Raw genomic sequence first — 22,805 nt, 5'->3', positions numbered from 1 at the left:
TCTCTCTCTTCTCCCCCCAGTCTCTCTCTTCTCCCCCCCAGTCTCTCTCTTCTCCCCCCCAGTCTCTCTCTTCTCCCCCCAGTCTCTCTCTTCTCCCCCCCAGTCTCTCTCTTCTCCCCCCAGTCTCTCTCTTCTCCCCCCCAGTCTCTCTCTTCTCCCCCCCAGTCTCTCTCTTCTCCCCCCCAGTCTCTCTCTTCTCCCCCCCAGTCTCTCTCTTCTCCCCCCCAGTCTCTCTCTTCTCCCCCCCAGTCTCTCTCTTCTCCCCCCCAGTCTCTCTCTTCTCCCCCCCAGTCTCTCTCTTCTCCCCCCCAGTCTCTCTCTTCTCCCCCCCAGTCTCTCTCTTCTCCCCCCCAGTCTCTCTCTTCTCCCCCCCAGTCTCTCTCTTCTCCCCCCCAGTCTCTCTCTTCTCCCCCCCAGTCTCTCTCTTCTCCCCCCCAGTCTCTCTCTTCTCCCCCCCAGTCTCTCTCTTCTCCCCCCCAGTCTCTCTCTTCTCCCCCCCAGTCTCTCTCTTCTCCCCCCAGTCTCTCTCTTCTCCCCCCCAGTCTCTCTCTTCTCCCCCCCAGTCTCTCTCTTCTCCCCCCCAGTCTCTCTCTTCTCCCCCCAGTCTCTCTCTTCTCCCCCCAGTCTCTCTCTTCTCCCCCCCAGTCTCTCTCTTCTCCCCCCCAGTCTCTCTCTTCTCCCCCCCAGTCTCTCTCTTCTCCCCCCCAGTCTCTCTCTTCTCCCCCCAGTCTCTCTCTTCTCCCCCCCAGTCTCTCTCTTCTCCCCCCCAGTCTCTCTCTTCTCCCCCCCAGTCTCTCTCTTCTCCCCCCCAGTCTCTCTCTTCTCCCCCCCAGTCTCTCTCTTCTCCCCCCCAGTCTCTCTCTTCTCCCCCCCAGTCTCTCTCTTCTCCCCCCCAGTCTCTCTCTTCTCCCCCCCAGTCTCTCTCTTCTCCCCCCCAGTCTCTCTCTTCTCCCCCCCAGTCTCTCTCTTCTCCCCCCCAGTCTCTCTCTTCTCCCCCCCAGTCTCTCTCTTCTCCCCCCCAGTCTCTCTCTTCTCCCCCCCAGTCTCTCTCTTCTCCCCCCAGTCTCTCTCTCTTCTCCTCCCCCCAGTCTCTCTCTTCTCCCCCCCAGTCTCTCTCTTCTCCCCCCCAGTCTCTCTCTTCTCCCCCCCAGTCTCTCTCTTCTCCCCCCCAGTCTCTCTCTTCTCCCCCCCAGTCTCTCTCTTCTCCCCCCCAGTCTCTCTCTTCTCCCCCCCAGTCTCTCTCTTCTCCCCCCCAGTCTCTCTCTTCTCCCCCCCAGTCTCTCTCTCTTCTCCCCCCCAGTCTCTCTCTTCTCCCCCCCAGTCTCTCTCTTCTCCCCCCCCAGTCTCTCTCTTCTCCCCCCCAGTCTCTCTCTTCTCCCCCCAGTCTCTCTCTTCTCCCCCCCAGTCTCTCTCTTCTCCCCCCCAGTCTCTCTCTTCTCCCCCCAGTCTCTCTCTTCTCCCCCCCAGTCTCTCTCTTCTCCCCCCCAGTCTCTCTCTTCTCCCCCCCAGTCTCTCTCTTCTCCCCCCCAGTCTCTCTCTTCTCCCCCCAGTCTCTCTCTTCTCCCCCCAGTCTCTCTCTTCTCCCCCCCAGTCTCTCTCTCTCCCCCCAGTCTCTCTCTTCTCCCCCCCAGTCTCTCTCTTCTCCCCCCCAGTCTCTCTCTTCTCCCCCCAGTCTCTCTCTTCTCCCCCCCAGTCTCTCTCTTCTCCCCCCCAGTCTCTCTCTTCTCCCCCCAGTCTCTCTCTTCTCCCCCAGTCTCTCTCTCTCCCCCCCAGTCTCTCTCTTCTCCCCCCAGTCTCTCTCTCTCCCCCCAGTCTCTCTCTCTCTCCCCCCAGTCTCTCTCTTCTCCCCCCAGTCTCTCTTCTCCCCCCAGTCTCTCTCTTCTCCCCCCAGTCTCTCTCTTCTCCCCCCCAGTCTCTCTCTCTCCCCCCAGTCTCTCTCTCTCCCCCAGTCTCTCTCTTCTCCCCCCCCAGTCTCTCTCTTCTCCCCCCCAGTCTCTCTCTTCTCCCCCCCAGTCTCTCTCTTCTCCCCCCCAGTCTCTCTCTTCTCCCCCCAGTCTCTCTCTCTTCTCCCCCCAGTCTCTCTCTCTCTCCCCCCCAGTCTCTCTCTCTTCTCCCCCCAGTCTCTCTCTTCTCCCCCCCAGTCTCTCTCTTCTCCCCCCCAGTCTCTCTCTCTTCTCCCCCCCAGTCTCTCTCTCTTCTCCCCCCCAGTCTCTCTCTCTTCTCCCCCCCAGTCTCTCTCTCTTCTCCCCCCCAGTCTCTCTCTCAGTCTCTCTCTCCCCCAGTCTCTCTCTCTTCTCCCCCCCAGTCTCTCTCTCTTCTCCCCCCCAGTCTCTCTCTTCTCCAGTCTCTCTCTCCCCCCAGTCTCTCTCTTCTCCCCCCCAGTCTCTCTCTCTCTCCCCCCCAGTCTCTCTCTTCTCCCCCCAGTCTCTCTCTTCTCCCCCCCAGTCTCTCTCTCTTCTCCCCCCCAGTCTCTCTCTCTTCTCCCCCCCAGTCTCTCTCTCTTCTCCCCCCAGTCTCTCTCTCTCCCAGTCTCTCTCTCCCCCAGTCTCTCTCTCTTCTCCCCCCCAGTCTCTCTCTCTTCTCCCCCCCAGTCTCTCTCTCTTCTCCCCCCCAGTCTCTCTCTCTTCTCCCCCCCAGTCTCTCTCTCTTCTCCCCCCCAGTCTCTCTCTCTTCTCCCCCCCAGTCTCTCTCTCTTCTCCCCCCCAGTCTCTCTCTCTTCTCCCCCCCAGTCTCTCTCTCTTCTCCCCCCCAGTCTCTCTCTCTTCTCCCCCCCAGTCTCTCTCTCTTCTCCCCCCAGTCTCTCTCTCTTCTCCCCCCCAGTCTCTCTCTCTTCTCCCCCCCAGTCTCTCTCTCTTCTCCCCCCAGTCTCTCTCTTCTCCCCCAGTCTCTCTCTCTCTCCCCCCCAGTCTCTCTCTCTTCTCCCCCCCAGTCTCTCTCTCTCCCCCCCAGTCTCTCTCTCTTCTCCCCCCAGTCTCTCTCTCTTCTCCCCCCCAGTCTCTCTCTCTTCTCCCCCCAGTCTCTCTCTCTTCTCCCCCCCAGTCTCTCTCTCTTCTCCCCCCAGTCTCTCTCTCTTCTCCCCCCCAGTCTCTCTCTTCTCCCCCCCAGTCTCTCTCTCTTCTCCCCCCCAGTCTCTCTCTCTTCTCCCCCCCAGTCTCTCTCTCTTCTCCCCCCCAGTCTCTCTCTCTTCTCCCCCCCAGTCTCTCTCTCTTCTCCCCCCCAGTCTCTCTCTCTTCTCCCCCCAGTCTCTCTCTCGTCTCTCTTCTCCCCCCCAGTCTCTCTCTCTTCTCCCCCCCAGTCTCTCTCTCTTCTCCCCCCCAGTCTCTCTCTCTTCTCCCCCCCAGTCTCTCTCTCTTCTCCCCCCCAGTCTCTCTCTCTTCTCCCCCCCAGTCTCTCTCTCTTCTCCCCCCCAGTCTCTCTCTCTTCTCCCCCCCAGTCTCTCTCTCTTCTCCCCCCCAGTCTCTCTCTCTTCTCCCCCCAGTCTCTCTCTCCAGTCTCTCTCTCTCCCCCCAGTCTCTCTCTCTTCTCCCCCCCAGTCTCTCTCTCTTCTCCCCCCCAGTCTCTCTCTCTTCTCCCCCCAGTCTCTCTCTTCTCCCCCAGTCTCTCTCCCCCCAGTCTCTCTCTCTTCTCCCCCCCAGTCTCTCTCTCTTCTCCCCCCCAGTCTCTCTCTCTTCTCCCCCCCAGTCTCTCTCTCTTCTCCCCCAGTCTCTCTCTCTTCTCCCCAGTCTCTCTTCTCTCTCTCTCTCCCCCCAGTCTCTCTCTCTTCTCCCCCCCCAGTCTCTCTCTCTTCTCCCCCCCAGTCTCTCTCTTCTCCCCCCCAGTCTCTCTCTCTTCTCCCCCCCAGTCTCTCTCTCTTCTCCCCCCAGTCTCTCTCTCTTCTCCCCCCCAGTCTCTCTCTCTTCTCCCCCCCAGTCTCTCTCTCTTCTCCCCCCAGTCTCTCTCTTCTCCCCCCCAGTCTCTCTCTCTTCTCCCCCCCAGTCTCTCTCTCTTCTCCCCCCCAGTCTCTCTCTCTTCTCCCCCCCAGTCTCTCTCTCTTCTCCCCCCCAGTCTCTCTCTCTTCTCCCCCCAGTCTCTCTCTCTTCTCCCCCCAGTCTCTCTCTTCTCCCCCCAGTCTCTCTCTCTTCTCCCCCCCAGTCTCTCTCTCTTCTCCCCCCCCAGTCTCTCTCTCTTCTCCCCCCCAGTCTCTCTCTTCTCCCCCCCAGTCTCTCTCTCTTCTCCCCCCCCAGTCTCTCTCTTCTCCCCCCCAGTCTCTCTCTCTTCTCCCCCCAGTCTCTCTCTTCTCCCCCCAGTCTCTCTCTCTTCTCCCCCCCAGTCTCTCTCTCTTCTCCCCCCAGTCTCTCTCTCTTCTCCCCCCCAGTCTCTCTCTTCTCCCCCCCAGTCTCTCTCTCTTCTCCCCCCCAGTCTCTCTCTCTTCTCCCCCCCAGTCTCTCTCTCTTCTCCCCCCCAGTCTCTCTCTTCTCCCCCCCAGTCTCTCTCTCTTCTCCCCCCCAGTCTCTCTCTCTTCTCCCCCCCAGTCTCTCTCTTCTCCCCCCAGTCTCTCTCTTCTCCCCCCAGTCTCTCTCTTCTCCCCCCCAGTCTCTCTCTTCTCCCCCCAGTCTCTCTCTCTTCTCCCCCCAGTCTCTCTCTTCTCCCCCCCAGTCTCTCTCTTCTCCCCCAGTCTCTCTCTTCTCCCCCCCAGTCTCTCTCTTCTCCCCCCCAGTCTCTCTCTTCTCCCCCCCAGTCTCTCTCTTCTCCCCCCCAGTCTCTCTCTTCTCCCCCCAGTCTCTCTCAGTCTCTCTCTTCTCCCCCCAGTCTCTCTCTTCTCCCCCCCAGTCTCTCTCTTCTCCCCCCCAGTCTCTCTCTTCTCCCCCCCAGTCTCTCTCTTCTCCCCCCCAGTCTCTCTCTTCTCCCCCCAGTCTCTCTCTTCTCCCCCCCAGTCTCTCTCTTCTCCCCCCAGTCTCTCTCTTCTCCCCCCAGTCTCTCTCTTCTCCCCCCAGCCTCTCTCCCCCAGTCTCTCTCTCCCCCCCCAGTCTCTCTCTTCTCCCCCCCAGTCTCTCTCTTCTCCCCCCCAGTCTCTCTTCTCCCCCCAGTCTCTCTCTTCTCCCCCCCAGTCTCTCTCTTCTCCCCCCCAGTCTCTCTCTCTCCCCCCCAGTCTCTCTCTTCTCCCCCCCAGTCTCTCTCTTCTCCCCCCCAGTCTCTCTCTTCTCCCCCAGTCTCTCTCTTCTCCCCCCAGTCTCTCTCTTCTCCCCCCCAGTCTCTCTCTTCTCCCCCCCAGTCTCTCTCTTCTCCCCCCAGTCTCTCTCTTCTCCCCCCAGTCTCTCTCTTCTCCCCCCCAGTCTCTCTCTTCTCCCCCCCAGTCTCTCTCTTCTCCCCCCCAGTCTCTCTTCTCCCCCAGTCTCTCTCTCCCCCCCAGTCTCTCTCTTCTCCCCCCAGTCTCTCTCTTCTCCCCCCCAGTCTCTCTCTTCTCCCCCCCAGTCTCTCTCTTCTCCCCCCCAGTCTCTCTCTTCTCCCCCCAGTCTCTCTCTTCTCCCCCCCAGTCTCTCTCTTCTCCCCCCAGTCTCTCTCTTCTCCCCCAGTCTCTCTCTTCTCCCCCCCAGTCTCTCTCTTCTCCCCCCCAGTCTCTCTCTTCTCCCCCCCAGTCTCTCTCTTCTCCCCCCCAGTCTCTCTCTTCTCCCCCCCAGTCTCTCTTCTCAGTCTTCTCTCCCCCAGTCTCTCTCTTCTCCCCCCCAGTCTCTCTCTTCTCCCCCCCAGTCTCTCTCTTCTCCCCCAGTCTCTCTTCTCCCCCCAGTCTCTCTCTTCTCCCCCCCAGTCTCTCTCTTCTCCCCCAGTCTCTCTCTTCTCCCCCCCAGTCTCTCTCTTCTCCCCCCCAGTCTCTCTCTTCTCCCCCCCAGTCTCTCTCTTCTCCCCCCCAGTCTCTCTCTTCTCCCCCCCAGTCTCTCTCTTCTCCCCCCCAGTCTCTCTCTTCTCCCCCCCAGTCTCTCTCTTCTCCCCCCCAGTCTCTCTCTTCTCCCCCCCAGTCTCTCTCTTCTCCCCCCCAGTCTCTCTCTTCTCCCCCCCAGTCTCTCTCTTCTCCCCCCCAGTCTCTCTCTTCTCCCCCCCCAGTCTCTCTCTTCTCCCCCCCAGTCTCTCTCTTCTCCCCCCCAGTCTCTCTCTTCTCCCCCCAGTCTCTCTCTTCTCCCCCCAGTCTCTCTCTTCTCCCCCCCCAGTCTCTCTCTTCTCCCCCCCAGTCTCTCTCTTCTCCCCAGTCTCTCTCTCTCCCCCCAGTCTCTCTCTTCTCCCCCCCAGTCTCTCTCTTCTCCCCCCAGTCTCTCTCTTCTCCCCCCAGTCTCTCTCGTCTCTCTCCCCCCCAGTCTCTCTCTTCTCCCCCCCAGTCTCTCTCTTCTCCCCCCCAGTCTCTCTCTTCTCCCCCCCAGTCTCTCTCTCTCCCCCAGTCTCTCTCTTCTCCCCCCAGTCTCTCTCTTCTCCCCCCCGTCTCTCTCTTCTCCCCCCCAGTCTCTCTCTTCTCCCCCCAGTCTCTCTCTTCTCCCAGTCCTCCCCAGTCTCTCTCTTCTCCCCCCCAGTCTCTCTCTTCTCCCCCCCAGTCTCTCTCTTCTCCCCCCCAGTCTCTCTCTTCTCCCCCCCAGTCTCTCTCTTCTCCCCCCCAGTCTCTCTCTTCTCCCCCCAGTCTCTCTCTTCTCCCCCAGTCTCTCTCTTCTCCCCCCCCCCCAGTCTCTCTCTTCTCCCCCCCCCCCCAGTCTCTCTCTTCTCCCCCCCCCCCCAGTCTCTCTCTTCTCCCCCCCAGTCTCTCTCTCTCTCTCTTCCAACAACAACATGCCCTCAAAAAATCCTCCGCACCGCCGGGCACTCCAGCTAGTCTATGTATATATTGGCCCTGAAATTATGGTGTCTTCGACGGCATACGCTCAGCGTACGCCATTGTGATCCTTCTGAAAGGCCCCGCAACTTCCGGGTTTCCTCATATGCGGAAACCCAGAACTTGCGATCTGTCGAGGTACGACTTGACAGATCATGCGAACCGAAAGTAAGATCAGTTTTGCTGGTGCAGTGTTGGGCTATTTGCCCAGCAATTACCTACAAAACTCTTATGGCTGGTAAAAGCAGGCATAGGGCCTGCTTTCATCAGCGCAAGGGTTATTCTAAATCTTAAATTAAACATTTAAAATTAAAAAGTGATGCACAAACACTTAAAATTAGTTTATGCAAATATTGGTCCTGATTAAAATGTTTAAAATTATTTTTCAAAAAATTAAATTTTTATTGTATTTGGTGTAATGAAGAGTCTTTTAATTACATTTGAAAATCAGAACATTTACATTAGACCTATCTAAATTGTTTAATTATTTGGGGATTCCATTGCATGTTGTTAGGGGATTCCGTTTGGAAATGACTGCAATGGAATCCTCCTTTGTGATCGGAGGACCGGGCCCACGTGATCCCAGGGACGCTTCTGAATCGCCTGCATCCCTGGGATCCATGGGCCTTTACACAGGCCTGCAGGCCCGAGGCCTGTACTCTCCACAGCATGAGAGGTAAGTTCGGAAATGTTTCATGGGTCGGAGGTGTACTCCGGAGGTATGCCGCCGACCACAATTTTAGGGCCATTATTTTAAGGGTCTATTGTAGATTCTTCACTTAACCATACCTACATAGATGCCTTTTATTTTCTCTTTGTCTCTACTTCAAAGTGAAAAGTCTAGACTTAGTCTTAACTGCTAAAGCACTATTGTATTAATTAGATTATTTTCTTTTTAATAACTCTCATTCTTCCCTTCACCTCCAACAAATAAATGCTGCTGATGTAAGATGGTTTTAAATACCCACTCTGTGTACACAGTTTAGATTTAAACTGGTGCAGGGGCAGGTCTTTGTGGTGATTCATTGGGAAGTCTGAAGCCATTGACTTCAGTCCCTGTCACAAACTCCATTCTTTAGCAGCCGATTCCACCCCCCTCCCTGGCCACTGACTCGAGCTGAATCAGACTGTTTGCAACCTCGCTGTGCTTCCAGCCCCCATATCCTCTCCATAATAATATGGAAATAAAAATCGGGTTTGATTCTATAACAGGCATTTACTGTATTCCTCTGTGTGAGACATTTTGTTAATTAGCACGGTATCGCGGTTTGATGCTATTGAAGTACAAATTCACATGGATTTTGATTCTTCAATGCTTGCTCCTGATTCCAAATGACTACAATTATCAATCGTTAAGCTGGGCTGCTCCTAATCTTTGAATGAACGGCATATCTCTGATGATGTGAATGACTGACTGACTGTTTCCGTTAATAGCCTGTGTGAGACAGCTTGTTTGTGTGTACTGATGCTGTGGGGTATGGACTGCAAGCACTTTCCCCACACAGTGAAAAACTGCCATGGGACAGATAGGTACAAAATTCAGGAACATAATTGCCAGACAGAAAATAGACAATCTAGTTCACCTTCTACCATCCTGGTAGTCGCATGATACAACAATAATGGAGTTGTTGACTAATCATGACGATCAATCTCTTATCAATTAGTCTACAACAGACCCAGACACAAGGAAAACCCCAGTGCTGGAGAGCTTTGGGAACCATAGGCCCAAAATTTGGATGAAAGCACTTGCTTGTGGCCCCCCTGTTAGTAGCTAATACATATTGTGCATTGGCGAAGCCTCGACATTTCACTCGCAAAGTTGTTTTGTCGTTGGTTGGCGTTTTGCCATTAGCAAATGGTTTTTATGGTGACTCCCACTGAGAGCCTCAGGATTCATCAGCACGATCCCTGGACTCGCTTGGGTTTAAGATCCATTTTGATTGTGATGAAGAAAAGACCGTTTGCTAGTGATAGATTATGATCACTGACAGGCAGGGAAACAAGCTGAACAATATTTGATGAGTGAGGTACTTGTGATGTAAAATAAACCCAATTCTATATAACTGGTTGGATTTTTTCCCTCCCTCCAGAACCGTAATGAAATAAAAAATGGGGCAATCCTTCGATTGGCAGCGTCTCCAGTAAGTAGTTGATGTGATGTTCACATTTCTTTATCACAGAATCACAGAAACCCCACAGTACAGATAGAGGCCATTTCGGCCCATCGAGCCTGCACCGACACATATCCCACCCGATCCCCGTAACCCCTACACCAACACATATCCCACCCTATCCCCATAACCCCACGTATTTAATCCCCCTAACACTAAGGGTCAATTTATCATAGCCAATTAACTTAACTCGCACATCTTTGGACTGTGGGAGGAAACCGGAGCACCCGGAGGAAACCCACGCAAACACGGGGAGAATGTGCAAACTCCACACAGACAGTCACCCGAGGCCGGATTCGAACCCGGGTCCCTGGCGCTGTGAGGCAATAGTGCTAACCACTATGCCACCGTTGTTTATTTTAATGCAGTTTTTACATTCAGTGGTGCAGCACATTTAGTCTATTAAGCCTTTGGATGTTCTGGGTTGTGTTAAGTAAGTTACCTGCCAGCCTTCCAAAAACTGAGTGCGACAGTTGAGCTGGTGCTGCAAGCTTTCAGTATCTTGTGATAAAGGCACATGTGGTTCAGTTGGTAGTGCAGTTGCCCCTGAGTCCAAAGGCCAGGGGTTCAAATCCCACTCCAGAGACTTGAGCACATAATCTAGGCTGACACTCCAGTGCAGTACTGAGGAAGTGCTACACTGTCGGAGGTACTGTCTTTCAGATGAGACGTTAAACCATGGCCCTTTCTGCCCCCTCAAGTTGACGGAAAAGATCAAACGGCACTATTTTGAGCAATAGCAGGGAATTATCCCCAGTGTCCTGGCCAATATTTATCCCTCAACCCACATCACAGAAACAGATTATCTGGTCATTATTGCATTGCTGGTTGTGGGAGCTTGCTGTGCGCAAATTGGCTGCTGCGTTACCTCATTTACAACAGCGACTACACTCCAAAAGTACTTTGTTATCTATAAAGTGCTTTGGTGCATCCTGAGGTCGTGAAAGGCACTAGGTAAATACAAGTCTTTCTTCATCTGGCAATGATGGGGTGAATTTGGAAGAAAGGAGAACTTAAATGGAGTGGGGGTGGGGGGTGGTTGACGAGAACATAAAACAGCATGATGCACGGCAGTATCTGTCTTGAAAGCCTTTGAATTTGTCACGTTTGAAGGATCACGCTTTTTAAGAGAAAGAAAAAAGACTTGCATTTATATAGTGCCTTTCACGACCACCGGATGTCCCAATGTGCTTTACAGCCAATGAAGTACTTTTTGAAGTGTAGTCACTGTTGTAATGTACGAAACACGGCAGCCAATTTGTGCACAGCAAGCTCCCACAAACAGCAATGCAATGATGGCCAGATATTCTGTTTTAGTGATGTTGATTGAGGGATAAATATTAGCTAGGACACCAGGGATAACTCCCCTGCTCCTCTTCGAAATAGCGCCATGAGATCTTTTATGTCCACCTGAGAGCAGACGGGGCCTCGGTTTAACGTCTCATCCGAAAGACGACACTTCTGACAGTGCAGCACTCCCTCAGTACTGCACTGGAGTGTCAGCCTAGATTTTTGTGCTCAAGTCTCTGGAGTGGGCCTTGAACCCACAGCCTTCTGACTCGGAGGTGAGAGTGTGACCAACTGAGCCACAGCTGAGACAGAGATGCAAGAACAATCTTTAAGGAAGGGAAAGCCAGTCATTTTCTGCTGGTTTTTTTCTCCCCTGAGGATGTCAGGATTTTGGGAAACCACCTGCCAACTTTCACTGAAACAACGACCCTCAGATCGATGTCGGGTCTGCCTAATTACAGCAATTGGAACTTGTGGCCATAACGGAAGAGAGCCCTAACTTAGCAGCAGAATAATACGCTGTGTGTCACATGACGTTAGTCTTGTAATAAAGCAGCATACACCTTCCCATGTGCAATGCCTTAGGGAATCCACTAGTTTCTAAATCTTTTCGATAATAAGCTCACATCTCCTGGAAGATTTGTTATTTTAATGCAGGCCTGTAACTTATTACTCAATATCATGATTGATTTATATTATTATATTTTAAACAATTACACAAATCCTTTCTCTCCCATCCCTATGACTCAAGGATTTAATGCACCACATGGTTTATGCTGAGCCAGGTTCAATGTCTGTGCCAAGTTAGCTGAAAGAGCGAGCGAGCTGAGATTTATATAGTGCTTCAGGGCATCTGAAAGCACTTGACAGCCAACAAATGACTCTTGAAGTGCAGTCGTCGTTGTGCAGGCTATTGGCACACAAGATCCCACAAACAGCAAATGAGATAAATGACAAGTTACATCTGTTTTTAGTGATGTTGGTTGAGGAAAAATATTGACCAGGACACCAAAAGAACTCCCCATCTCTTTAAATATTACCACAGAGTCTTTTACCCCATGAGATAGGGCAGGAAAGTGGAGTTGAGGGCGAAGATCAGCCATGATCTTATTGAATGGCGGAGCAGGCTCGAGTGACCATATGGCCTACTCCTGTTCCTAATTCTTATGTTCTTTACGTCCACCGGAGAGGGCAGATGGGGCCTCAGTTTAACATCTCATCCAAAAGATGACACCTCTGACAGTGCAGCACTCCCTCAGTACTGCACAGGGAGTGTCTGCCTAGATTTTGTTCTCAAGTCTCTGAAGTGGGGCTTGAACTCAGAGGCAAGACTGCTTCCAACTGAGCCAAGCTCTCACTGAGGACGATGGGGGTCACTACATGGGTTGCTGCCCACACGGGCCCGTTTCCCATTCCCCCCCATGGGTCATTTCACACTCCCTCACATGCGAAGCCTTCCTTTTAAACGCCGATCTCGTGTCGCATTTTCCATTGGACAGTTGGTAGAGCTCGGCTGTGATGCCCCTCGCTGTCGAATAACCTGCTGACCCTCAATGTCTGCGGCTCAGCCGTGAATAATGGCCACTTGATTTGGGTACTGGGAGGCTGCTGATTTCCGTGGAACTGTGCCCCATTTTGGATCCAGTTCCTTCGGAAGAGAAGGAGCAACGAAATTATGTTTTTGTTTAGAGTACATTTTCTGCCATGTTCTTTTTGTTTTTTGGCATGTCTTTTATCTAGACTCAGACTGCACAGGCGCTCCATGAAAGGATCCAATCTTCTAGCATGGATGCCAAGTTAGAAGCACTGAAAGACTTGGCTGGTCATTCCCGCGACATCACCTTTGCCCAGGAGTTCATTAACCTTGATGGTATCTCCCTCCTAACTCAGATGGTGGAAAGTAGCTCTGAGTAAGTATCTGTACACCTTGATGTCGTTCTGAGGTATAATTAAAATAAGCAGCTGGGTGGGAAGAATGAAATCCAGTGGATAAGTAAAGGTGTATCGTGATGATAATCGGGGAGCCAGTGTTTGGATGGGGGACAGGGGGAGGAGTTATGTAACATCTGTGATGCACTGGGAATTAAGTTATTAAACCATCGGGAGGCAATAATGCCAGCACTTGGACTTCAGTTTTGCGGGGGTGGGGGGAGAAATACTCGAATGCTGGATGTGAAAGTTGCAAGTGCCTCATTTTTATCAGCGGTTACATTCACTGACCCCTCACTCCCAATGGCAAGTGACACTGGAAGTGAATGCAAGTTGGAGAATCAGCCCTCCAGTGTTGTAGCCCTGTCTCCCGCCCGCACTCCCTATAGGCTCTCCAGTGATGTAGCCCTGTCACTGACCCACGCTCCCTACAGGCGCTCCAGTGATGTAGCCCTGTCACCGACCCACGCTCCCTATAGGCTCTCCAGTGATGTAGCCCTGTCACCGACCCACGCTCCCTATAGGCTCTCCAGTGATGTAGCCCTGTCACCGACCCACGCTCCCTATAGGCTCTCCAGTGATGTAGCCCTGTCACTGACCCACGCTCCCTACAGGCGCTCCAGTGATGTAGCCCTGTCTCCCGCCCGCACTCCCTATAGGCTCTCCAGTGATGTAGCCCTGTCACTGACCCACGCTCCCTACAGGCGCTCCAGTGATGTAGCCCTGTCACCGACCCACGCTCCCTATAGGCTCTCCAGTGATGTAGCCCTGTCACCGACACACGCTCCCTATAGACTCTCCAGTGATGTAGCCCTGTCACTGACCCATGCTCACTTTGGGTGCAACTGCAGAGAGTGTGGGGTCAATCAGATATCCCTGTTGGCCTAATGCCGTGCATATCAACATCACGGCACTCTAATGCAGCCACTTCCAGCAGGGGTTTATGCGGCTGTTTACCAGTTTGGTGTTAAATTTATGGCAGTATTGATGTGACCGTACAATAGCATTTTTAAGGGCCACAGAAGTTAGTGGCCTGTGGTTTCCTGGTGTGGGCTACAGCATTATAACCAGAGCTGACATAGTGTCACAGAAGCTAATGGGCACCATGGCCAGAAGCTAATGGGCACCAAGACACAAGTAAAAAGCAGACCATCTACTTGCCAGTCTGACTCTCTCCAACCGCGCCCCCCCCCCCACCCCCCCCCCCCCCCCAAATGTGCGCTGTGTTAGTAGTTTTGATCATTGCCTCAGAGCCCTGAAACGCTGGCCTACATGAACAGCGGCTCTCTGAATTTTAGAGGAGCCTCTACCACCACAGAATGTTGACGGGTATAACCCCTACAGTTGTGAGGGAGGAAGCTTCCTCCGTGTGGCTTCTTAATGCCTGTGCTTGTTATGAAAGCAGTGTTCAAATTCTGCACTGAAATTTCCAGTGTGTCGATGGAAAGGTGAGCCCACTGGTGTTGGCCATCAAAGCATGACCTTCACCTCCTGTGGGACAGAACTACACCATGCAGCAGCGAAAGCCCTTCTGTAAGAAGAGTAACTCTTGTAGTAGTTTTGTTTGGAGGTGACTTGATTCTTGCTGCTAATCGGTTCCAAACTTCAATTTTGTGTGCTGATCTCGGGAGGCTGCAGGTAGTTCCTGTGCAGTAGGGGGCATGTTTTTTGACAGAGAGCATGTGAAATGTGCAAATCTCTTTTGGTCCAGAGATTCTAGTATTGGGCCCACCTTCACTTAAGCTGCCAAACTAGTCCATGGTCGTAACCAGGGGGGTGGGGGGTGGGGGAGAGGGGGGAAAGAAGTGTTTTAAATTTCCCTCACTAACTTCTATGTAAACAAGCCGGCACTGAGTTAAACTAATGCCAAGGCCTGTTGGAGTCCTTAAACACCGTCAGTATTGGAGAGATCAGAGCATATATTCTAGGAAACAAGTGTGCCTGCTGCTCCCCATCACCTCAGTGTAATATCCAACCAGAGCACGTTCTACCTCCTTGGCATTTAGCTCTAAGCTAATGGCCCCTGTTTCGTTTTGCATTTCTTCGTGATATCCAGATGAGGGTACGCTACCTTTCGTGTCGCGTGAAGGTGGGTGTTGAGGTGTGCATTTGGAAGCTAGTTCGCCCTCTGTTTTAGAAGCAAAGTAATAAAAACATGCCTCTGCACCACAAGGAGACAGCATGTTGGAGGACCATGTTCTTTATTCAGTTCTGCCGCCTGAGTCTCCTGAATGTGTAGCTACTCGTCTTCGGAGGTGAAAATATGCTGAGGGCTTTCGAGAGTTTTTTTCTAACGCCCATTTTAAAAATGGATTTTATTCTCTTTCATTGTTACCTCCTGGTTGAGAGGATGAGCAGGTGATCTGTTGCCACGACCCTATTGCAAACTTTAGATATGTTCAGTCCATTAGTCTTCTCCTTTGATCAAACTTTCTCTTAACCTCCCAGCACAAACACAGATACACATAGAGGTGGGAAGTCGGTATCAACAGTTTCAGGACTTGTAATGGGAGTCGGTGTGAGGAACCATATCAGTACTTGTAATTGGAGTGATCAGGAGCAATATCAGAACTTGTAACGGGAGTGGGTATTGGGAGCAATATTAGGACTTGAAGCAGAGAGAGAGAGACATAACCCGTCTTACCTCTGTTTGATGTTTCCCTGATTAGCCTTGCTAAAAACCGCCACATGTGCAGTGCTGTGCAGTAGTGTAACATGTTGGTGCACCAGTATGGCTCCTGCCTTGATCTTTGTGATGAGTTCTTCACGGGTAAACTATGGATAGACATCAGCGTTGGTGGGATTAAATCCACAGGTGAAGCTGAATTCTAGGGGGACTTGAGGTGTCACCGAGTCTGCAAGAGAGTTCCCATGTGCTCAGTTCTGCGTTTTTGTGATATTTTTCTGGAGTAATTGCGAACGAGAGGGATGTAACTCTTTCAAATAAAAATATAGATTTCCCCTTGTGTAACAGAAGTGCAAGCCTGCTCTTTGTAATGAGTTTCTGCCCAGCTCAATGAGAAAAAACTGGGTTATTTTAGGTTTATTTGTAAGCTATCCAAGTCGAGCCTGAGTGGAGGGCTTGTAGCTATTTTCCATTGTGAAGGAGCAGTATGCAGCACTCCATCACTGTGTCCCGCTGTCATGGAGGGTGTGTAATTTATCTCCCGCACCCTTTGTTCAACTGTTCCCGTAGGTCTCACTAGAATAGCAATGCGCTCATTTCTAACCCATCACCAAGCAGTGAATGAGCAATTGTTCTGCTCCAGGGCCTCAAGTGAAAGAACCTCATCCAGTCACAAGTGGAAATGAGATCACCTGATTTACTGTGACTTCCTCAAGACTGTGCACTGCTCAGAGCGAGAAGTAACATTTCCAAAATACACCAGAGTAATTTCCTTCCCTTTTGTCTGAATAAAGCAGAAGTAGAACTATTTGTGTTGTGTTTGGAGGGGGGGTGGCGAAGGTGGTTAAGGTTAATTTTAATTGTAGGTTTAGATGCTGGCAGCTGAAACCACATTCTTCTGTTTTAAATACTCTGCACCATCAAAATGAGTTCTTTTTTAGTGATTTTCGTTTCTTAACCCTACGGTGTGCAAGAGTATTTGCTAACCATCTAATAGGTGGGTAATGTGCACGGGCTGAGATGCACTAAGTCAAAGTTAAGTGGTGCAGCTGTAGAAAGGTTGCACGAGTTTTGGAAACTGAAGTGTGCAGAAGGAGAAGATTCCCGTGAGGCGAGTGAGTTAAATTGTCGAGGTCCTGGAGACCGAAGGGTCCACACTACTGGAAGTTGAAAAAACAAAGCACCCCTCCCGGCCCCATTTTAACGCTTAAAATACTATTGTGCTCTCCTGTTCTTTTCCTGCGTGTTAAGAGAAATGGTAGGCGGCTAACGGAGATTGACAGCTTCATTACCGGATTTAGTTAACAATGAGTGTTTTTTAATAAAAGACTCAGGCATTTAGTCCCTGTCCTGATCTCCTCAAATCTGACAAATGTACTGTTTGCAAGAACGAATCATTTGTACCTTAGCGTGCAGTATTCACTAGTTTCCAGAAATGGCAACAGGGAGAATAGCCGAGCAACAAGAAAAGGAGCATATTGATGGTTTCTGATTAGGGCGTGTCAAGTTGTGTGTAGCCTGATTAGCCGTATCAATCTGGAGTGAAAGAATGTGGCTCATTGTTCAATGCCCTGGGAGCTCATAAATGCAGAGAAATGGGACAAGAGCAGATAGCTCCAGTCGAAGAGCTAGCGTGATGGGCCGAATGGCCTCCTTACGCGCTGTAATTTCTACGATACGGCTGGACAGGAACTGCAGGTTTAGAGATACAGTTGTAAAAAAAAATCACATCATAATCTCCCTGAGAGCCTCGGAAACAAGTTACAGTACCTAATAAGATTTTAATAACTAGACATTTGCACAGAATATTCAAGTGGATGATTGACAGATTGTGGAGTGTTGATGGCAGTTTGACCCTAGGCTTGACCATGCCCAATCCAGTTATGACCTGACGTGCACACGTGCACTGTCCAACAGGGGGCAGTGGATAGCAAGCAAGAGCAAAAGGCAAAGGGCCGTATTTTGCGGCCTCTATGGGTGCGTATGAGCCGCGCAAGTTCCGGGTTTAGGCAGGTGAAGCGCATGCACTTGCGATCTGCCAAGAATCAGGAAAAGGGCTTCTGCGGGTGGAGAATTGCGCTATTTGCCCAACTTCCGTCCGCTGAAAGGCTGTGGAATTCTTACACCTGGTAAAAGCAGGCGTAAGGCCCGCTTTTACCAGCATAAGAGTTTATAAAAAAAAAAAATTTCATCACTCACTTTTATACATTAAAAACCCTGTCCAATAAGGTAAGTTTATTTTTAGCCCCGTTAATACATATTAAAAAAAAAAAAAAAAATTCCCCCAAATTAAACTTTTGTTTAAAATATTTAATGAAATGCCATTTTATATATGTAATGTTTTTATTTAGTTAACGTGTTCGTGTATTTTTTAAATCATCCCCATTCATACTTATGGGAGTTCCGTACATACAGAACTGTCATAAGTATGAATGGGGATTCCCTTCTTTCATTGGTTGGGCCGGCCCACATGATCCCAGGGGTGCTGGCGAACCACATGCGCCCCTGGGATACGTGGGCTTCTACGCATTTCTACCAGGAGAGGCCCAGGATCGCAAGCCTCCGTATCTCCTGGACCACCAGGTAAATGCGTAAATTTTTTGATGATCGGAGGCATCTGCCCCTGGAAAGCCTCCGATCGCAAATTCAGGCCCCAAGGTTGTTTTGTCCCGTTCCTAGTCCAAGGGTCCTGAGGCATATTGTATTGCCTCAACTGCTGCCCCCGACTGAGACTGTATCATATTAGTTTGAGTGGAAATACTGCTTCTCTCCAGTTGGATGGAAATCATTTTGTTTAATTTTTTTTCTGTCTTGTGTTTAAAATGAAATTATTAAAAATGTTGTTCCATATTTTCTTCTTGGTAGCTTATCAAATTACACATCCTTGACTTGGGTCAAGAGAACAGATTGGTGACGTGGGTTTTCCGGTGATTCCCTGGAATGCTGCTGGCGGGGTGGGTGGGGTGAGTGTCCTGAAGAATTACCCAAAGTGAACCTTTGCCAATGTTCTCTCTCCCTTCGGCGAGGCACTTTCCATCTGCTTGACGCAGTGCCCGAGAACCAGGACATGTTCAGCAACTCGCTCTGTGAGGCAGAGCCTGAATGCGGACTCCAAACTGGGCTAGGATTTGAAGCTGGTTCTTCCAGATGCAAGGCCATTCAGTGATTGATTAATTTTAATCAAGTCATAACGATTCTGTTGACGCAGCATCAGTGAATTGAGGTGTTTACTTGTTGAGTGGAGGAGGTCAATATCTTGGTGTGCAAGATACGTGCACTGTGTTTTATTAAGTTATTTTCCTCCCTCCTCCCCTGAAGGCACTGGTTCATGATGGGTCTGGCTTCATGACTGCTGATGGCTCACCCACGTGTCCATCCTACATATGTAAACCCTAGACAGCGACCATTGGCGGTCTAGTCAACCATAGGAGCCACGGGTGTTGCTGCCCTCCCTTGAAGCCCGCATGCTGGCACTTTTCAACAGGAGCGGCCAGGAGCAGGAACTCGGCCGATTTCTCCCCTCTGTAGCCATGGGGCGCTGCGTCCCAATGTCGAGACTCGGCATAGACCGGGGAACGAATCTAGGACCTTCCTGATCTGTGTCGTATAGAAACCGTAACAAGTGGACGCATTTACTAACGGGGCCAACCAGGAAGAGATACGTTACAATGTGTATTTTAGGAATGATTTTGCAATGATAAAAATAATCTGAATAAATAGCATTCAGGACACATTATTATTAATTGAACTATATGTACATAAATATCCAGGTTGAGTAATGAATGTTTGTTTTGAATTGTTAGTTTACATAAAATTGGCTGTGATTCAATGTTGTGGATAAGACTGCAGATATGATTTAAGGATATGAGAATGTGGAACTTGCTACCACATGGAGTAGTTGAGGCAAATCCCATAAATGCCTTTTAAGAGGAAGCTAGATAAACACATGAGGGAGAAAGGAATAACAGGTTATGCTGATCGGGTGGGAGGAAGCTCATGTGGAGCATAAACACCGACATAGACCAGTTGAGGCGAATGGCCTATTTCTGTGCTGCAAATTCAATGTAATTCTATGCAAGGTTGGTGTACGTTTAACAGTTGACGTGGTGAGTGGAATCTTGTAACGCCTCAGCGCACCAGCAGCTTCTCGCACGCGGCGAGCAACCTTTCTGAAATCAGGAGACCATCGGCCGCAATTTCACGTCCCATCCAACGCATGTGCTGCGATTCTATCGGACACGTCACCAGCTGCACTTGAGTCTCTGCCGTCAGCACGGGATCCCTGGAAAACTTTCCCCCTGCCCGGTTACCTCGTTCCTTCAAACAGTGGGAGGGACAACTTAGTCAAATGTCTACTGCATTAACCTGTCTGACAATAACTCTCCCAATGAGGTGTGCCGAGGGTGGCGACAGAACAAAACATTGTGCTGGTAGAGTTTATGAAGGGTTTTGATAGAGTAAATATGGAGAAACTGTTTCCACTGGCAGGAGGGTGGAGTTGAGGTATTTGGCAAAAGAAACCAGAAGGGAGATGAGATGAGAATTTTTTTATGCAGTGAGTTAAGATGATCTGGAAAGCACTGCCTGCAAAGGTGGTGGAAGCAGAATAATTGTAACTTTCAAAAGGGAATTGGATAAATACTTGAAGGGGGGAAAAAAATTGCAGGACTATGGGAAAAGAGCAGGGGACTAATTGAATAGCTCTTTCAAAGAGCTGGCAGAGGCACGATGGGCTGAACGGCCTCCTTCTGTGCTGTATGATTCGAGTTTACAACACTCCTGTTTATTCTAGTGTGGATGAGTACAATGGGATTTTGAGCACAGTAATTGCTAATTTGGGTTTATATTTTATTTCCCCATCCCATCTATTTCCCACCCCTGCCTTTTGTTGAGGGAGTAGAGTGGGGCTGTGATTTAACAAATGATGTTTACACACATCCCTGTATGCGACTGTATTTCCCGCTCAGACCTGTGGCTCCTTTTGCTGCTATATTTTGGAGGCCCGTTATATTGCCCCAACCGCTGCCTCTGCCTAAGATCATATGAGATTAGTTTGAGTGGGGATTCTACCTCTGCCCCAGTTGGATGGAAATAATTTTGCCTTTAAAAATTTTTTTTGTCTTGCGTTTAAAATGTAATTTCAACTCGCGAACCTTTCTGAAACAGAGACATGGGGGAAAATTGGAGGTACGAGCTGGTCTCGAGCCAGTCTATGTAAGTTGTTTTTTTTTTTGGAGAACTGTGTAATATGTGAAAGTTTTTAAATTTTTGCAGACGGTATCAGAAACTACAGAAGATTATGAAGCCCTGGTAAGAATCCAATCGGACCGTCACTTTGTGTACTCTCTCACTGCATGGTCGGAAATCAAAGCCCTCACACTTTCAAATAACGCTTCCCTCTCTGATCTGTGTTGCCTCTCGCTCTGCGCAGTGCTTCGTGTGTTGCATGTGGTAACGGGCAGTTCGGTGATTTCTCCTCCTCTCTTCACTAAAAAGCAGCTTTTTTTTTTGTTGCACTCCTTTTCCCAGCCAGTTTGCATTCCTAATGCAAGGTTCCAGAATCAGATGAAGATTATACGTGACCCAAAACATACTGACTAAAATATTCAAGGCACTCGCTGGCCAATAAATGCCACTTGTTTCGTAAAATAACTGAGCTATAAGTCCTTGCCAGAAACAGTAAATGCTTTTTCATATATAAAATGTAGCATTCTGAATTAGTAACCTGCAAAAAAAAAACTACACTCCCATTGATCAAATTATAAGTGTGATTCTGGGCAAAAGAGTCAAACCTGAAGAGCTTTGCTACTCTACCTATCTCCAGGTAAGCTTCAGTCCTGCTTTGACTACATTTCATGAGCCTTTCTGGAATAGAGACATGAGGATACAAGCTGGTCCAGTGCCAGTCTATGTAATCAGGCTCATGTGGTTGCTAATGCATTGATGTGATGAACTTCTGTTCTTGCTGAGCCAGTAGGCTTATTTCCTCTTTCACAATCGCCTGGTAAAGGTCCTGTTGTAAAAGTTGCTGAGGTTGTTGCTTTTAATGCAGTTCTGGCCTTAACACCATAGTAAATCTACCATAAAAGCACGTAGAGGGAGCATCATGAGTTACGGTCATTCCTTTAGTAAGCCTTAAAGTGCCGAGCGGGTGACCGTGAGTTACGGCAATCTTCAGCTTAAGTGAAAGGACTCCTGGGACACAGTTACTGGGGAGGGGAAATGTTGTGTGGCTACATCCTGCCTTCAAGAGCCTTAATCATGTCTTGAATGAATTGCAAACCAGTGCAGATTGTTGCCACTTCACATAAGAAATGATTGATCGTACCTGCAGGATGACTTATAGCGGATGTGTGTCCGGTAACTCACTGTGAGATGCTGCGACTGCCAGGATTACTACTGCCCAAAAGAGTGTCACCATAAATTCACGGGACAGTCCAATAACACCATATTTAAAATCCTCTGGTGTAAATGAGGAATTGAATTGCTACGCTGCTCTCTGCCCGCACTCGAACGAGTCACTCCATGGAGTCATGGGGCCAAGTTCTGAGCTTGGGAAGACGTAGAGGCAAAATGTCTTTTACAATTCAAATTACCGATTGTTTGGAACTGGTGCTTAAATTCAATATAGTGGCTGAAGTCCAGTATTAAGGGACTGTCTCTCTGCAGTGTAAAGAACTAAAGCCACCTAGCTTTAACCCCCTCACTGAAGAGCATAGCCTGTACTTTGGACTGCGACAGCCCATGCCAGTCTGAATTCTTCATTCCCCTGGGAGGCTTTTTTAGAATAGTTACCAATTGTGAAGAGAGATGAAAGGCAGCTCACATGGCCATTTGAACTTAGTCATCTCTCTGCCTGTATTAGTTATAATTTTAGTTTAAAAAAAAACATGGATTTGTATAAATAGAATGCAAAGTGGATTTCACCAATGAGGAGCTTAACATTAACAGCTGTCGATGAGCGTCGCATTCATTTTGAGTGTCAGAATTCTCTAACATTTATTGCTCTCTTTTCCCCCCACCCCCCAAATCATAATTACACTGAATGTTTGTTTTTGTAGCTGAATTATTCATATTTATTAAGGAGAAAGGGAGCAGTGTGACAGGAAATGTTTACAATACACATCGTAGATTGCTTTACCCGTGGAACTGAAAGGTGTGGTGTTGTTCCTTCACCTCCTGCTTTTGGTTTATAAGCTAAGTGTATATGTAAAATGTAACACAAGTTGTGGTATTGAACAGCAGAACCTATGACTCAGCTGCAGCAACTCCATCATGACCCACGACAGTCTTCAGAGTTCAATGTGTGTGTTTCATGGACATTCACTTGCTGTTGAGAGTCTGACTCCTTTCACCCATCCTTGAACCAGTAAGTGCATGTGACATAATTGCTGCCGGAATGTTCCGGTTTCTTCAGAAACTCGAGCTCATGGTGCAAACTCGAGGTATATGACACAGTGGCAATCTACTTTTGGAAGGAGAAGGAGAGAGCTGCAGTGGGGTCCGTACACTCACTGGCACCAGTGAGGTAGCATTATTTGATGCATTATATTTGCATTGGCCAGGCGAGACCATTAAAAAGTTGGTTTGAGTTGCCTTCATGCTTTGAGAGGGATCAACAATGTGCTATATGTACCTAGAGGTCAAAATCTGCCTTGCCTTTGGCACTCGCTGGCAATTTTTATCCGTCTAATTTTCTGTTCTGCCTGCCCATTATGTAGGCATTGCTAGGACATGGATCTATGTGTGATGGTGTACCTCACCCCCAGGTGTGAGTCTGGACAGTGAGTCAACAGGCTATTCAACCTCGGGGCTTTGCAGTTGAGCTCATTTCCTGATCTCATCCGATGTCCAAACAAGCAACTTCCAGCAAGGGTCACTGTATCCTCATCAGGTGTAGGAACCGTGCCAAATTACCCCTCTTTAACCCAGGGATGCTGAGGCCAATTGTAGTAGCATT

General features: G+C 49.9%; 1 protein-coding gene across 6 annotated transcripts in view; it reads left to right on the top strand.

Annotated features, from left to right (window-relative positions):
- elmo1 (engulfment and cell motility 1 (ced-12 homolog, C. elegans)) overlaps positions 1–22,805 on the top strand; it is a 351,678-nt gene that overhangs the window by 100,777 nt on the left and 228,096 nt on the right. For 5 of the 6 annotated variants that reach the window (XM_085988968.1, XM_085988965.1, XM_085988962.1 and 2 more), the window contains exons 6-8: positions 8,920–8,970; positions 12,031–12,200; positions 20,120–20,155. In XM_085988968.1, coding sequence (XP_085845094.1) covers positions 8,920–8,970; positions 12,031–12,200; positions 20,120–20,155 — 257 coding nt within the window. The remainder of the gene's footprint in view (positions 1–8,919; positions 8,971–12,030; positions 12,201–20,119; positions 20,156–22,805) is intronic. The other variant, XM_085988967.1, reaches the window with a different exon arrangement.

The sequence above is a fragment of the Somniosus microcephalus genome, chromosome 5 (assembly GCF_052327205.1).
Source record: "Somniosus microcephalus isolate GS21.2 chromosome 5, FLI_Smic_1.0, whole genome shotgun sequence".
NCBI classification, from domain to species: Eukaryota; Metazoa; Chordata; class Chondrichthyes; order Squaliformes; family Somniosidae; genus Somniosus; species Somniosus microcephalus.
Note: the sequence above shows the minus strand (reverse complement) of the source record. Positions and strands in the feature narration are given on the sequence as shown.